The sequence below is a fragment of the Papio anubis genome, unplaced genomic scaffold, assembly GCF_008728515.1.
Source record: "Papio anubis isolate 15944 unplaced genomic scaffold, Panubis1.0 scaffold584, whole genome shotgun sequence".
Lineage (NCBI taxonomy): Eukaryota > Metazoa > Chordata > Mammalia > Primates > Cercopithecidae > Papio > Papio anubis.
The window spans coordinates 890-17822 of record NW_022166058.1 but is presented as its reverse complement, the minus strand read 5'-3'; the positions used below and the strand labels follow the sequence as shown (position 1 = coordinate 17822).

At 38.7% G+C, this 16933-nt stretch overlaps 1 protein-coding gene across 1 annotated transcript; it reads right to left on the bottom strand.

Moving 5' to 3' along the window:
• Positions 1–350: 350 nt before the first annotated feature.
• LOC116273350 (exonuclease 1) lies at positions 351–13457 on the bottom strand. The gene is made up of 4 exons (XM_031662356.1): positions 12630–13457; positions 8231–8329; positions 4550–4743; positions 351–632 (listed from the first exon to the last, which is right to left on the bottom strand). Exons 1-4 carry the CDS (start codon positions 13050–13052, stop codon positions 497–499), a joined length of 852 nt encoding a protein of 283 aa, XP_031518216.1. The 5' UTR covers positions 13053–13457; the 3' UTR covers positions 351–496.
• Positions 13458–16933: the final 3476 nt, after the last annotated feature.

Below are 16933 nucleotides of genomic sequence, written 5' to 3'. Positions count from 1 at the left end.
CAGGGATAAGAGAGCACTGTCTCATTTGTGTAATGATCTTTAACCCTTCCAATTACCCCTCCCATCTCAACTTTATTTTCAATTCAACCCTGAAGGACAGATGGGAAAGGCAAGTGGAAAACTTTAAAGCCTGGAGAAACAGTGATTTCCTCTAGGACTGTAGTTTCTCCATTTGCTACCTTTCTACTTGACAACATTACAGAAATATTTAGAGTAGATTTTTATAAACTCCAGGGGATTTTCCCAATTAACATTAAAACTTCCAAAAACTTGTCAGAGATACAATTATTCTTCTATTTAGCTTCTTATAAAAATATAAAAAGCTGAGCAAAAAAACCACAACCCAATTATAAAGTTAATATACAAAATGTATTCTATTCTTAAAATGGCACAGAATGAGAAAAAATTCTTCAGGCTGATAAGTGCCTCATTCCCAAACAGGGACTTCAAATTGATCAGATTCTCTTGCAGGCAAAAGCATCGCAGCAGTCTGCATTTACTGGAATATCGCTCTTTGAACACGCACACACTCAGGTTTGTTAAATATATCCTCTTCCGCTTCTGGTGTTAGTTGGATGTTATCTCTGACCGGGGACAGGGGCTTCTTACAAGAAGGAAGCTTTTCGGAATCTCTGCAAAATACAATAACATAAATTTGGTATTTTTAGGGTACTGATTATGAGAGAAGAAATATTCTACCTGGACAAAATAGAGGGATATGAAGAGGATAAGACAGTTTACTGTATAATCTCGTTCAATTCATTATATAACACAATCAGCTTCTCCTGTGAGCGCTCCCCATACATTCGGAGTCTTACTTCTTAGTGCCTCTTCTTGCTTTCAAAATCACCATTCAGTGTAGGTGCTGGGCCACCACTCGATATATTAGCTAAGGCAGAATGATTCCAATACTTTAATTCTTTTCTCCTTAGTGCCCTTCTCAAGTATGGTTAAGAACCAATATAAGTGAAGTAGGAACAAATGGTTAAGCCCTGGTGAAGCCCTACCTTTTTTTTTTTTCTTTTTTGAGACAGTCTTGCTCTGTCATCTAGGCTGGAGTGCAGTGGCATGATATTGGCTCACTGCAACCTCCGCCTCCTGGGTTCAAGTGATTATCTTGCTTCAGCCCGAGTAGCTGGAACTACAGGCCTGCACCACCACGTCTGGCTGATTTTTGTATTTTTACTACAGATGGGGTTTCACCATGCTGGTCAGGCTAGTCTCAAACTCCTGACCTCAAGTGATCAGCCTGCCTCAGCCTCCCAAAGTGCTGGGATTACAGGCGTGAGCCACCGTGCCCGGCCTAAGCCCTATCTTTTATTCTCCTCTCAGTTGTTTTTTCTTTTTTCTTTTCTGGAAGGAAGCTATCTATAAAAATTAATCCTGTTATGAAGATATTACAGGTAATTCTATCTCCTGTCAACAAAAATTAAACACCAGGAAGTCTTTTTTTCTCAAAGGTATTTAAGAATATGTTGCACCCTTAATTTCTCTCTAGCAACAGTTTTCAAAGCATGTTCCATGACCCCTGGAGAGTCCCAAGATCCTTTCAACAGGTTTCCAAGATCAAAACTCTTCTTACAATATTCAGACTTTGTTCCTCCTTTCCACTGTGCTGACACTTGTATGGATGTTGCTAAAGCAGAACTGAGTGAAACTGCTGACAACTCGGTGTCAATCAACACGGTGGCATCACACCATACAAGTCATACCAGCACTATTTGTATTCTCCACCTCCGTGCACTTGCAGTTAAAGAAAAGTCTCAAAAATGTTCTTGATGGAAGCAGTAAAAATCACTAATTTCATTAAATCTCAACCCTTTGGTATACTTCAATTTTTTTTTTTAAATTTTTTGAGACAGGGTCTCGTTCTGTTGCACTCTGGCTGGAGTGCAGTGCTGCAATCTCAGCTCCCTGCAACCTCCACCTCCTGGGCTCAAGCAATTCTGCCACTTCAGCCTCCTGAGAAGCTGGGACGATAGGCACATGCCACCACGCTCGGCTAATTTTTTGGTATGCTTTTTAATATTCTGTGGCAAAATGGAAAGCACAAACAAAACACTTCTATTGTGTATAGAAGTATGATAGTTTATCTCAAGTAAAAGCATGTGACACTAAGGTCATTCAGGACTTCTCTAAAATGAACAAAAAGGGGCCAGGCGTGCTGGCTTATGTCTGTAATCCTAGCACTTTGGGAGGCTCAAGCAGGTGGATCACTTGAGGTCAGGAGTTCGAAACCAGCCTGGCCAACACAGCGAAATGATCTCTACAAAAAATAAAAAATTAGCAGGGCATGGTGGCAGGTGCCTGTAATCCCAGTTACTTGGGAGGCTGAGACGGGTGAATCACTTGAACCCAGGAGGCGGAGGCTGCAGTGAACTGAGATTGTGCCACTGAACTCCAGCCTGGGTGACAAAGAGAGACTTTGTCTCAAAATAAATAAACAAACAAACAAACAAATAAAATGAACAAAGAGAGTCTGTTACTTTAAAGAAAAATAAATAACAGTATTTGTTGCTAATGATAAAATTCAAGCTTTCATATGAAAATTAAAATTTTGGAAAACATATCTGCCACACAATGGTTTTCCAATGTTAAAGGCTTCATTGATTGCGACTTTTTTCTTATATTGTATAATAAAATATATCAATATTTGGAAGTACATCTCAATGACCCAATATTTTCCAAATGACCAACTCATGATGTTACATGTAAAGGATGCATTAAAAGTGCACCAGTGTAGGCCAGGCAAAGTGGCTCACACCTGCAATAAAAAATTAAATAATTAACTGGGGGTGGTGGCATACGCCTGTAGTCCCAGCTACTCAGGAGGCTGAGGCAGGAGGACTGCTTGAGCTTAGGAGGTCGAGGATACAGTGAGCCATGATTGTGCCATTCCACCCTAGGCAACAGAAGAAAGGTACACCAGTGGACTGTAATATAACAGAGTACAAAAAGTCAGTTGATATGGTTTCATATTCTACACTACAACTAACCTTAAGAAACTACAAGTTGTTGAATTTAGACATAACAGCAGAGAAGAAAATTTATCATCATCTAAAAGGGCTATCAAAATATATATTTTCTAACTACAAATGTCTATTTCCTTCATATACTCAACCAAAACACCAAATCATAACAGATCAAATGTAGAAGCAGATATAAGAATCCAGCTGAGTTCTATTAAGCCAGACAGTAAAGATTTGCAAACTAGACAGTAAAGATTTGCAAAATGAAATGTAAAACCGTGCCACTTTTTTTACCTTTTAGGGGGATTTGGAAAATACAGCTATTTATTTTTTAAATGTACTATCTACATTCATATGTAATAGGCTTATCGTTATTTTAAAATTAATATTTTTAAATGTTCATTTCAATTTCTATGATGGGTAAGTGTTGACAAATATAACCTACATAAACCAAAGTGTTTTGGGGCCTTTAATAATTTTTAAGAGTATAAAGCATTCCTGAAAATAAAACGTTTGAAAACTGCTGTCATACGGTTTAATCCTAGACTTTGCACAATGGAAAATAAGAAACGATTGTCCAGCACTTACTTATTCACAAAGTGTTTCCCACTCATACCACCTCATCTATGACAATGTTTCTATTAGGTAAGGTTTAATCCTATCATTCCATATAGTTAAAAAAATCTTTTATTAAACTTAGCACATTTCTTTTATTGAGAATGAGAAAATAGCTATAAGGTAATGCTACTCTGCGGCTAATTTTGTGGTCTAACAGAAGGAAGTATTATGGTTAACAAAAATTTAACTATATAGAGGATGAATTCTTTTAAAGCAGTGCTGGCCACATACACTGCAAATCTGGCAAATTCATCATATAAATCCAATGAGTCTCCCCATTTTAAGATTGATAAATTAGAGAAGTATGATATAGCACTGTACTTCTAGCCCTTCTTTAAAAATCTTACTTTCAGCCAGGTGCAGTGGCTCATGCCTGTAATCTCAGCACTTTGGGAGGCCGAGGCGGGCAGATCACCTGAGGCTGGGAGTTCGAGACCAGCCTGACCAACATGGAGAAACCCTGTGTCTACTAAAAATACAAAATTAGCCGGGCATGGTGGCGCACGCCTGTAATCCCAGCTACTTGGGAGGCGGAGGTTGTAGTGAGCGGAGATTGCACCATTGCATTCCAGTCTGGGTAACAAGAGCGAAACTCTGTCTCAAAACAAAATAAAATAAAATAAAATAAAATAAAATTTTTTTCTCTTTACAATCCTGAGAGATAAAAAAAGGAAGGCAAGAGACTTAAGGCCTAGGAAAGCAATTTGCTTAACATCAGAGAGCCCCCAAAACCAGACTGAAAACTGGTTTTTTTTAGTTTGCCGTCTTTTTATGAAAAGAAGGTATAGAAATTGAAATTAAGTATAAAGAATCAGTTAAAGGGAAGAGAGAAAAATAATTATTTTATAGTGAGAGAAACAAAACTTGACTCATACGAAACTAGAAAGAGTTGGGAGAAAGGGATGGAAATTACAGAAAATAACAGTTTATCTTGTTTCAGAATAAGAAACAAGGCAACTCACTTTTTAAATCCAAAGTTTTTCCAGAGCTCATTGAGTTTGATCTGTAATCCCGGCTTGTTCTCGGCATTATGATGCTTTCTCTTCTGGATGCTTGCTGGCTTCTTGCTCAGCCCACTGGCTCTGGCAGGTCCTAGAGGTTTGATCTTGGTTGTAGAAAGAGAGTCTGCAGAACTGGCTTTATATAGCCCAGGAACCTGAAGATTAAACACCCATTTTAAGGCCATTTTGTTAAAGCAACTCACTTTAATTTCAAACTATTCTTATTTATTGAGACAGAGTGTCACTCTGTTGCCCAGTCTGGAGTGCAGTGGCGCGATCTCAGCTCACTGCAACCTCCAATTCCCGGGTTTACGCCATTCTTTTGCCTCAGTCTCCTGAGTAGCTGGGACTACAGGCGCCTGCCACCATGCCCAGCTATTTTTTTACATTTTTAGTAGAGACGGGGTTTCCCTGTGTTAGCAAGGATGGTCTTGATCTCCTGACCTCGTGATCCACCCGTCTCGGCCTCCCAAAGTGCTGAGATTACAGGCGTGAGCCATTGCGACCGGTCAAACTATTCTTTATACATAAGAACAAAATAACCCATAAGCAATGGTAAAAATGTGCTATTTATAAACATCTATTACAGAAGTCATCATGAATTATTTTAACAGGTAACAGTAAACCTGGCATAAAATTTAAAAGTTCTCTCTTTTGTAAAGGAACAGAGAACAAAATGAATCTCTCTCACTGCCTCCCTTTCCAGAGGCAATTGCTGCTCCTGGCTTCCTGTGCATTCCCAGCTTCCTGTGCATCCAGACTCACGCGTGCACACACATACACACACACACACACAAACTGGCAGCATAATACACGCTGTTGTGCACTTCATTTTTCTCACTTAATGTATCTTGATTCCACTTAATGATGTATCTTAGATATTTTTTTCAGTTCACAAGAAATAGAATTTTATTTGGAATAGGTTGCCTGTTCTTCCATTGTATATATATGCCATAACTTACTTAAACAAACCTCTATTGACATTTAGGCTGTTTCTACTAAGGGTTGATTTTTACCCTGTGGATAGAATGGAGACAATGAAGTTTTGTTATTGCTTCTCAGGATAGTAAGAATGAGGTATATTAAAAAAGGTTTATAATATGAATCTGGCAGTGTGTGTATAAAGAATGGAAAAGTTAAAGTTTCACACAGTAAAGATGAAATCCTTAAATATGTGTTGGTGATGGGGAGAAAAAAAGAAGACAAAGAAAGAAACGTTAGAATTTGGAAAGGTATCAATGTTTGGTTGTTTTTCTCTAACTGCTGTAGAAGGATCAAACTGACAATTATGAAGGAAAAGGACAACCTTAGGATTTTGAAACTAAGTGGCAGATAATAGAATTTTATTTAATAGATAAAAAACATTCTGAGAAGAAATAGAGGGAAAAGGCACGAGTTTGATTTTAGGTATTAAAGACGGGTATCAGGGAAAGCTCAGCTGGAGGGTCACCAAAACAGAAGTGGTAGTTAAATCCCTGACAAGGCAAATCTCTGAGAATAATAATAATAATATGATGCTTTACTATCTAGACATAACTCCTTTTGGAAAAGTACTTTCTACATCTCCAGTCATATCCATCATTGTAAATTATTCTGCATGTATCTTTCCAGACTTCTTAATGTGATACTACAAACATGCAAATGTGCACATGAATAAAGTATTTAAACAAAACACCACTATACATATTATTAACATATTTTTCCTTTTCAATAATAATGAATGTCTTTTCAAGTTAGTAGATATGACTGCAAAAGCCTTCTTGCTCAAAAATTTAAAAAATAATCTCATATTTACATATTTTATATTTGTATCTTTAATGTATTGGAATTTGCTATGGACTGAACGTTGTGTGCCCCCCACATTCATGTTGAAGGCCTAACCCTTTAAATCCTAATGTGATGGTGGGATTTTTGAGAGGTGATTAGATCATGAGAGTGGAGCCCTCAGGAATGAGATTAGTGCCCTTTTATAAGAAGAGGTACAAAAGAGATGTTCTCTCCCTCTACCATGTAAGGACACAGCAAGAAGGCATCTGTCTGCAAACCAGGAAGTGGGCTCTCACCAGACACCAAATCTGCTGGTGCCTAGACCTGGGACTTCCCAGCCTTTAGAATTGTGAGAAATAAATATTTATCATTTAAGCAAATCCAGTTTCTGGTATTCTGTTATAGCAACCCATATTGACTATGGTAGAATTGATATTTATATTGTGTGAGACGGACATCTTCTTTCAAATGGATAAGCAGGGCCTGTATTACAATTTAAAAAAGTTTTTATGGTACTAGAAACATAATATATGCTCATGGTAGAAAAATACAAGAAAAAGAACAGAAAAAAGTTCACCAATATTTCTATCACTAAGAGCTAAAACCAAAGATTATTTAATAATTCAATCCCTTATTGTTATTTAGATTATTTCCAATTTTTCACTATTATAACCAATGCAGTATTAAGTATTCTTGTATTTAAATTCTCAATGTTTCCTTAGGCTAAAGTTCTAGAATGCACTTACTGGTTTGAATTATTTGAACTCTTTCAAATTTTTTTCTAGAAATGGCAGACCAATACTTACCTTTTAAAATATGTGATTCTATACTCTCATAAAAAAATGAGTATAATTAAAAACATTTTTTGGAAATATGAAGAGGCAAGAAACAATTTTATTATTTTAATTTGCACTATTTGATTACTAATGAGGTTAAACATATGGTTAAACAAATGAGGTTAAACATATATTAATCAACCATTGGTACTTTTCCTTTTGTGACCTGTTTATGACCTTTATCCATCTTTTAAGTTAGGAAATAGTGTTTTTATACTGATGAACAAGAACACTTAATACATAAAATATGCTTTAATTTGTGTAATATATAAAATATGCTTTACTATGTAGTAACACAAATATCTATATTTGGATTTAAAAACCATGGGGTACTTTTAGTTTCTAGGGGGCTTTTGGCGGTATGTATCAATGCTAATCCTGCCTTGCGCCCAGCGGGACTACGATATCAATGCTAAATCACGCCTTTGGGACCTAAGTATCAGTAACAAATCCCGTAGCGGGACTGACATGATGCTAAATCACGCATGTGGGACTAGTATCAATGCTAAATCACCTGTAGCAGGACTAGTGATATCAATGCTAAATCACCTGCATAGGACTAGTATCAATGCTAAATCCACCACATGCCTTGGGACTAGTATCAATGCCCTAAATCACACACCATGTGGGACCTCACATTATCACCCTCCATGAATGAATCCTTACAGACTAATTAAGAACATGTCCTCAAATATTTATCCACAAGATCTTGGTTGCAGTATTATTTGCTAGAGCAAAACAATTTAGGGTAAATGACAAAAATAAGAGGATTGGCCAAACCCATACAACTGCATATTATAAAGTCATCACATTAATGACTAAAAGTACATGGAAAATGATCTTTCATACACACTGCAAGAGAAAATAAGTTTCACAGCTTAAACACCTACAGTCAAGCATGAAGTTTTAAAGCAGACATTTTTATATAAATGAGAGACTACAGGTATTTCCATTTTTAATTCTGCTTGTATTTCTCATTTTCTAGTTGTAAGCATACACTGCTTCTGAAATTAAAAAAAAAATTAAATAAATGTTTTACCTTGTTCCTTAGAGGTGTGTCTTTTGAGAAATGAGATAAACGTAGCTTGGAGGTCTGGTCACTTTGACTGTCAAGTAACTTAGTATTGCAATCAGATTCCTTGAGTCCCCAGATGAAAAAATAAAATAAAATAATATTTTTACTATAGAATTTTTATGACAACAAACCAATATTCAACAAAATGGAAAATAAATAAGACCATGGGAGAGAATCAATAAAAGAAAACGAATCTAATATGGAAAGGATGATGTCTGCCAATTTCATGGAAGAAGCTAGCAAGATGTTTCAGCTGGAGAGGTCAATTACATAAAATATCTACTTAAAATTAAAGTCTTTTATGAACTGTTAGAAGAGGATGTAAAAATGCTGAGTCAGATAAAACACGAGTCTGCTACTGTAAAAATGTTGAGTTACACATGTGTGGTGAACAGTTTTCATCTTACTAGCTAAAATAAGTTGAACAGGTGCAGCTCCATCCCTTCTTTTAATCAAGTAACATGTTTAACTTTAAAGAGAAAAAAAAGGTATCCGCTTTCAAGTGGAGTAGTATTGTATTCGATGCACTTCACCTTTACCGACGACTTTCAGACCTACCCTCTGCCCCCAATTTTCTATCAGATAAGACTTTTCTATAGACGGAGAGTTCTCTTATAATCTGCATTCCCATGAAAGTCAAATAAAAGAGGACAATGAGACCAGGTGTGGAGGCTCATGCCTGTAATCCCAGTACTTTGGGAGGCCAATGCCCAGTACTTTGGGCAGACCACTTGAGGTCAGGAGTTCGAGACCAGTCTGGCCAACATGGTGAAAACTCGTCTCTACTAAAAATACAAAAATTAGCTGGGCGTGGTGGCACATGCCTGTTATCTCAGCTACTTGGGAGGCTGAGGTGGGGAAAATCGCTTGAACGCGCGAGGTGGAGGTTGCAGTGAGCCAAGATTGTACTTCTGCAATCCAGCCTACGCAACAGAACAGACTCAAAAAAACAAACAAACAAAAAACACACAAAAAAAAAGGGCAATAAAAAACCGAATAGTGAAAAGCACCCCATTAACTTGTGTTATACCTTACAGAAACCCTAACATTCCTTGCTCATAGCTAACAGTATTGTGACTCTGGGCTAAATCATTTCCTGAAGATCACAAGGAAGGTCCTAAGATGACTTCAACCTCAAATATGGTCAAGGAACTCAACACAGAATATATGAGTGTTGCTTTTCACAGTGAACTACCAACAGAAGGCTCTAATATTGGAGCATTTTCTTCTGAACTATAGGATAAAAACTGATATTCAAAATGATGCCCCAAGGGCATCACAGCTTTCTGAAACATTTCTGAATCAAAGAAAGATTATATCATTTTACGTTAACTGTCAGCATCAAATTCTTTGAGAATTAACTATTTATTCTAGTAAGAGTTTACTACATCTGACAGCAAAAGAGATGACTTAATGAATGATTCCTAGTTTTGTTTAGTTTCTTAACTTTCGGGGGGGCGTGGCTAGGGGAGGAGGATTCATATTTCTGTAACCATTAGTGTATTAAAAAAGGTTAGCCCGGAAGACAAAATGAGGAATTCTATTAATATGACCAGCCTACAGTGGGAGCCGATAAGGCTTCCCAGGAAAACCTGGCTAAACGCTTCCAAAGTAAATGAAATAGTAAGATGCATGCTGGAAATATAAAAAAGACAACCCCAAAGGAACTCAGCACACTTAATATCCTCACAAATTAACAGTGATGTTTTTATGAAAGATGTTCAAGACAGCCAATGCTGTGGTACCCAAGTGGCAGTAAGAGAAGATGCAGGGCGAAGTAGAAATGACAAAGACGAGATAAAGATGGAGGTTCATAGTAAAAGAAACACTCTTCTAGTCCAGTACGCACAGTACTCAGGATGGACCAGCCGAAGGCAAAGTGAAAGAAAGGGAAAAGAAAAGCGGAAGCCTCCGAGGCGGCCAAGGGTATGGCTCGGCAGCCTCTGAAAAACGTAAGAAGGGGTCGGGCGCGGTGGCTCAAGCCTGTAATCCCAGCACTTTGGGAGGCCGAGACGGGCGGATCACGAGGTCAGGAGGTTGAGACCATCCTGGCTAACACGGTGAAACCCCGTCTCTACTAAAAAATACAAAAAACTAGCCGGGCGAGGTGGCGGCGCCTGCAGTCCCAGCTACTCGGGAGGCTGAGGCAGGAGAATGGCGTGAACCCGGGAGGCGGAGCTTGCAGTGAGCGGAGATCCGGCCACTGCACTCCAGCCCGGGCAACAGAGCGAGACTCCGTCTCAAACAACAACAACAACAACAACAACAACAACAACAACAACAAAACAACGTAAGAAGGGCCGAGTGAGGTGGCTCATGTCTGTAGTCCCAGCATTTTGGGAGGCTGAGGTGGGGGTGGATCACCTGAGGTCAGGAGTTCGAGACCAGCCTGACCAATATGGTGAAACCCCATCTCTACCAAAAAAACAAAAATTAGCCAGGCATGGTGGTGTACACCTGTAATCCCAAATATTCAGGAGGCTGAGACAGGAGAATCACTTGAACCCAGGAGGCGGAGGTTGCAGTAAGCCGAGACTGTGCCACTGCACTCCAGCCTGGGCGACACAGTGAGACTCTGTCGCAAAACAACAACAACAACAACAAAAAACATAAGAAGGAAGTCTCTGAGCCTACTCTGGCTCAGGAGGCTGCCCGATTTTGGGGAAAAAAAAATGTAAAAAAAGGCACAGGGGACAGATTTGGAGTTCAAATATATGAATACATTTCAGCTTTCTCCAAACGAAAACAACTTATTTACACATTTTAATTTGGCTTTTTTCTTCAATTTCAGTCCAGTATATCTCTAGTTTCCTTTGGGAACTTGAATAAAATATTTTCTTCTTTAATAAATAAAAGCTACGCTGATTTCTTAGATGCTGTTCAATATTTGGAATTATCAGGTATCAAAATTTTGTCAAATATTACCATGGCTATAATTGTTCCTACAACTTGGTCGGTTATTATAGTTCATAAAGATAAAGAAGGAATGTTATATTGGTTAATTTGAGATAACTCAGGTTTAAAAAAAGCTACTGCCAACATGTCATTTAAAAATATATCACTGGATCTTATAAGCAGTACAGTCACGTACTGCGTAACCATGTTTCATTCAACAGCAGACCATGTATTCGGTGGTCTGCATATTTGGATTGCATATTCAGTATTTTCACTATAACTTTCTATGTGTGACACACAAATACTTACCATTGTGTTATAGTTGCCTACAATGTTCAGTTCAGTAACGTGCTGTACAGGTTGTAGCCTCAGAGCAATAAGGCTTTAGCATCTAGCCTAGGTGTGTAGTAGGCTAGACCATCTAGGTTTGTGTACGTTCACTCTATGATGTTTGTACAACGACCAAATCAGATCACCTAACAATGCATGTCTCAGAACATATAGTTAAGTAACACACGACTGTACTTATTTGGAGTTTTATGTCAGAATACAAGATACATTATATATTACTAGAAGAAAAAACTGGTTAGGATGCTTTTATTAATTTAAAACAGAATTACAACATCACTTGTATTACTGTTTTGTCTTGTCATAAGGTGTTTAGCAGGAATAAGAAGAGTAAATGAAAATACATTTCTGAAGTACTAAAACTTAAGATAGATACCATTGCATTAACAGGGCCACTTCCTTATAAGGTCTCTCTCTTTTTTTTTTTTCTTTTTCTTTTTCTTTTTTTTTTTTTGAGACAGTCTGACTCTGTCCCCCAGGCTGGAGTGCAGTGGCTCAATCTCGGCTCACTGCAACCTCCACATCCCAGGTTCAAGCGATTATCCTGCCTCAGCCTCCCGAATAGCTGGGATCACAGGGGCCCATCACCATGCCTGCCTAATATTTTTGTATTTTCAGTAGAGACAGGGTTTCACCATGCTGGCCAGGCTGGTCTCAAACTCCTGACCTCAAGTGATCCACTCACCCCGGCCTCCCAAAGTGCTGGGATTACAGGCATGAGCCATCGCACTTGGCCCCTTATACGGTCTTAAATGTTATCTGAATTCAAGAGCATATTAAGGATTTGAACAATAAACTGATAATAATTTTTCATTTCACAGATTATCACTCTGCCTAGGTTTGAACTGTGGCACACCTTGAGATACCCACCAGTGGAACACACAGTGATTCAGGAAATACACAGAGTTAATTTACATGTATTAGAGTTTAAAATGTGAAAGATACAGAGAAGTCCTTCACATGCATAAAATGTGAACTTTCTGCGCAGTAGAATTTAGAATGAAAAAAATTAATATAGCTCGTCATTTATGTGCAGGAAAAATTTCCTCAATGATTTGAGTAACAATCTATTTTTTCTTACATGTAAATTTGAAAAGGAAGCCTTCAGGATTTGACTTACCTCTGAATCGGAGTCTTTACTGGAGCACTGAGAAAGCTCGGATGCATTTGAACTCTGCAGGGAGAATTCTCCACTTTCCTGGGATTGTGAAGAACACGCCCCTTCTCGTAAGGGATGAGCCTCATCATCACTGGACTCCTCGCTCTTTAACTGAGACACGTCAGACATACTAATCTCAGGCAGAGAGGTGGGGGAATTGCTTTTTCTTCGGAATTGCTGCAATGCTGTGCTTGGAGAGGGGCTTGGCGTTCTTGAAAAATCTCCAAGACCTCCAGTCCAACTAAAACAACTTCTTAGCGTTCCCAAAGTGGGTGGTGAAATGGTCCTTGTGAATTTGCTGCTCTTAAAAGAGTGAGACTCTTCATCTGTAAACACTGTTGCCTTGTCTGGAATATGATCACTTGGAATATGATTATTCGGCATGTCATCACTTGAAGTATGTGCTACGTTTGTGTCAACCAGCCTCTTGCCTTCTTGGTCTCCATACTCTGATTCATGCAGATTGTTCTCTTTATCTGTGACAGAAGTTTCATCCAGAGGCTGGCTGCTCACTTTGTTTGATTCACAGTCAATAGAATCTGGAGAAATGCAAAAAAACCTAACCGGAAAAAAGGAATAGAAACAATAAGTATAAGTATTTTAGAGTTTTCTCAAGGGGTGTCAAGATTCAAAATGGAATAATTAGTTGCTTTTTGAAAAAAGTCTCATAAATACATAATTTCATAAAGGCATAAAAAATCTTAAATTTTAGTCAAAATTCAAATTTTGATTATGCCAACATTCACACATTTAGAATTCTATTTATGCAATGAATTTTGAGACAGGACTTTCTTCTTTTTTGAGATGGAGTCTCTCTCTGTCGCCAGGCTGGAGTGCAGTGGCACGATCTCGGCTCATTGCAACCTCCGCCTCCCGGGCTCCAGTGATTCTCCTGCCTCAGCCTCCTGAGTAGCTGGGATTACAGGCTCGTGCCACCACGCCGGCTAATTTTGCATTTTAGTAGAGACGGGTTTCTCCATGTTGGTCAGGCTGGTCTCAAACTCCCAATCTCAGGTGATCCGCCCACCTCGGCCTCCAAAGTGTTTGGATTACAGGCGTAAGCCACAGCGCCCGGTCTAGAGAGGACTTTCTAAAAGCAGTCTTCTATATACACATGTACCTGGAACATCTGTACTTTATTTATGCCTAATCATCATATAGGTGTTCTTTCCCTAAACTTATGGACTCTCAAATAGAAGATAAACTCTTTGAGGGCAGGTACTTCCCACGTCTTTGTATCTTCCACAGTACCTAGGATGGGGCTAAAAGATGGTCAAACATATGAACAGATGTTGAAATATGCAACCAAAAGGACAATTTACAACTATTCTCTCATATTTTGTAGGAAGCAAAATTAAAGAAATTAGCTATTTACCCTTCACCTTAGCTTTGCTCCTAGCATTATACCATCTGGGAACTTGTAATAGTATACTAATCTACCAGCATGTTATACACCCTATACACTTCTACACTCTTTTAAATATACAGGTTAAGACTTTCTTTCAAACCAATCATTAAAATCCATATTACTAAAGAGGTATCACTATTTAGTATAGCAGCTTAAAAAAAAAATTCCAGTAAAAATGAAAGATCAGTATTATTGAGGAGGCAAGGAGTTTTTAGGTTTAAAAAAAAATCCTAGTGTACATGATCAGATAAAACATAAAACTTAAAGAGAATTTACCTCCTTAGTAAGCATTAGTTCAAATCCAAGATAATGAACAGAATATTTACTAAATGCTAGAGAGTAAAAATCCTTTCTATCCTTTCACCAAATCCCTAGATTAGTTGTATGGGGAGGGGGCAGGAAGCAGCACATGGAAGCAAAGCTCTTACTAGGCTTTTCAGTAAGCAGGAAGCATGAGCTCCCAGATACGACTGCAAATTCATTTTTAAACCAACCATAATTCCTGTGATGCCCAACTATTCTTCCACATATCATTTCACAGGTAAAGAGAAGTGATAGTGACAACGCCAGGGTTATAAAATTAATTGGCTAGCAACAAACAGAATTAAAACTCAGAACCTTCCTCCCAACTGGCCTATACTGTTTCTTAATTGACTTGTATTTCCAGATCTCGAAAGATAAAACTGGCATGTTTCTGTGATAACTACCTACAAAATAAAAATAATTAAGACTTAAAACAGGCTTCCCAAATGCAGGCAAATTGGTGACAACGTTTTACATGTTTGATATCTCCTTTTACTTGCATTCCATTAAAAAGAGAGGAGTGGTAATGCTTGCACATATGTTAATGACTAGGCATTATGCCAGGTGCTTGATACGCAGAGTTTCTATTTACCTTCACAACAGACTTATGTGTATAATCACCCATTTTTTATGAAGAAATAGGCTCAGGGAGGTGAACAGTGTGTGAAAGATGACTCAACTAAAAAGATGAGAGTGAGAATTCAAATCCAGGCCTATTGGATTGTATGCTGCTTCCAATCCATTATATCAGCTGTGACTAGGAATTTTCCTACCACCAGTACTAATATACAACCTTGAGAACGCTTAACCTCTCAGAGCCTCAGTCTCTTAACCCCAAATAGTGAAGATAGCATCAATCCTATGTATCTCATAATATTTTTGTGAGAAATAGAAAAACACGTAAAATTACTTTGAAAATTAACTTTGAAAACTAATTTAATAATATCCAGTTAATTAAAAAAAATTTTTTTTTGAGATGGAGTCTCGCTCTGTTACCCAGGCTGGAGTGCAGGGGTGCAATCTCAACTCTCTGCAACCTCCTCCTTCTGGGTTCAAGCAATTCTCCTGCCTCAGCCCCCAGAGAAACTGGGATTACAGGCGCCTGCCACTACGCCCAGCTAATTTTTGTATACTTAGTAGAGATGGGGTTTCACTATGTTGGCCAGGCTGGTCTCAAACTCCTGACCTCAGGTGATCTATCCTCCTTGTCCTCCCAAAGTGCTGAGATTAGAGGCGTGAGCCTAGTCCTATCTAGTCATTATTAAATGTTGCTATATAACATAAGCCATAAAATGATACATCAAAGACTGACTTACTCCTGATAATTATTTCTCACAGAAAGCTGATAGAGAAAAAAATTATTTCTCTAGGTATTTCTTAATGTACCCTCTGAACAAGTTGCTAGTGAAACATCTAAACTACATAAAGCAGCCATGTACAGTCTCAAACTAGAAGATTTCCTTAAGTTTCTACAATGACTAAATAGGCAAGCCCTGTAGAGACACATTCTCATTTGTTGTCTCCAAAGAAGAGCTCAACGTGAAGCAGCAGCACAGGGAAACTCAACTCTCACCCCAGCGGAAAAGCAAAACCAAGCTAGAAAAATTGTTCCAAGTGAGAGAAGTCAACTTTCTAGAACTTTTTAATTAGTGTGTGTGTTTTTTTTTTTTCTTTTGAGACGAAGTCTCGCTCTGTCACCCAGGCTGGAGTGCAGTGGTGTGATTTTGGCTCACTGTAACCTCTGCCGCCCGGGTTCAAGCAATTCTCCTGCCTCAGCCTCCCAAATAGCTGGGATTACAGGCGCCCGCCACCACGCCTGGCTAATTTTTTGTATTTTTAGTAGAGACGGAGTTTTACCATGTTAGCCAGGATGGTCTCGATCTCCTGACCTCATGATCCGCCCACCTCGGCCTCCCAAAGTGCTGGGATTACAGGTGTGAGCCACCGTGGCCAGCCCAATCAGTGCATATTATCTAGAACACTGTTCCATTTTTGTGGCCAATTTTTCATTCCACTGTTAACAAGCACCTTTAATGAGGGTGAGTAGCAAAAGTAGAATCAAAACTATTATTTAACCATATTGTATTGCAACTGTTTCCTTGAGAAGACTCCATGGGAGAAGGGTTTGAAACATCACCTGAGGTGAGACTAAGAAACTACCAGTGGTTCATTCCTTCATGCTCATCTCCCATCATGATGGTTTAGACAAAGCTGACTGCTGCCTGATTTATTAAACTTGAAAAACAGGGCAGGGTGTGGTGACTCACACCTGTAATCCCAGCACTTTGCGAGGCCAAGGTGTGTGGACCACTTGAGGTCAGGAGTTCAAGATCAGCCTGGCCAAAATGGTGAAACCCTGTTTCTTCTAAAAACATAAAAATTGGCTAGGCGTGGTGGCGGGTGCCTGTAGTCCCAGCTACTCGGGAGGCTGAGGCAGGAGAATTGCTTGAACCTGGGAGGTAGAGGTTGCAGTGAACCAAGATGGCGCCATTGTACTCCAGCCTGAGCAACAAGAGTGGAATTTCGTCTCAAATAAAAATAAAAATAAAAATAA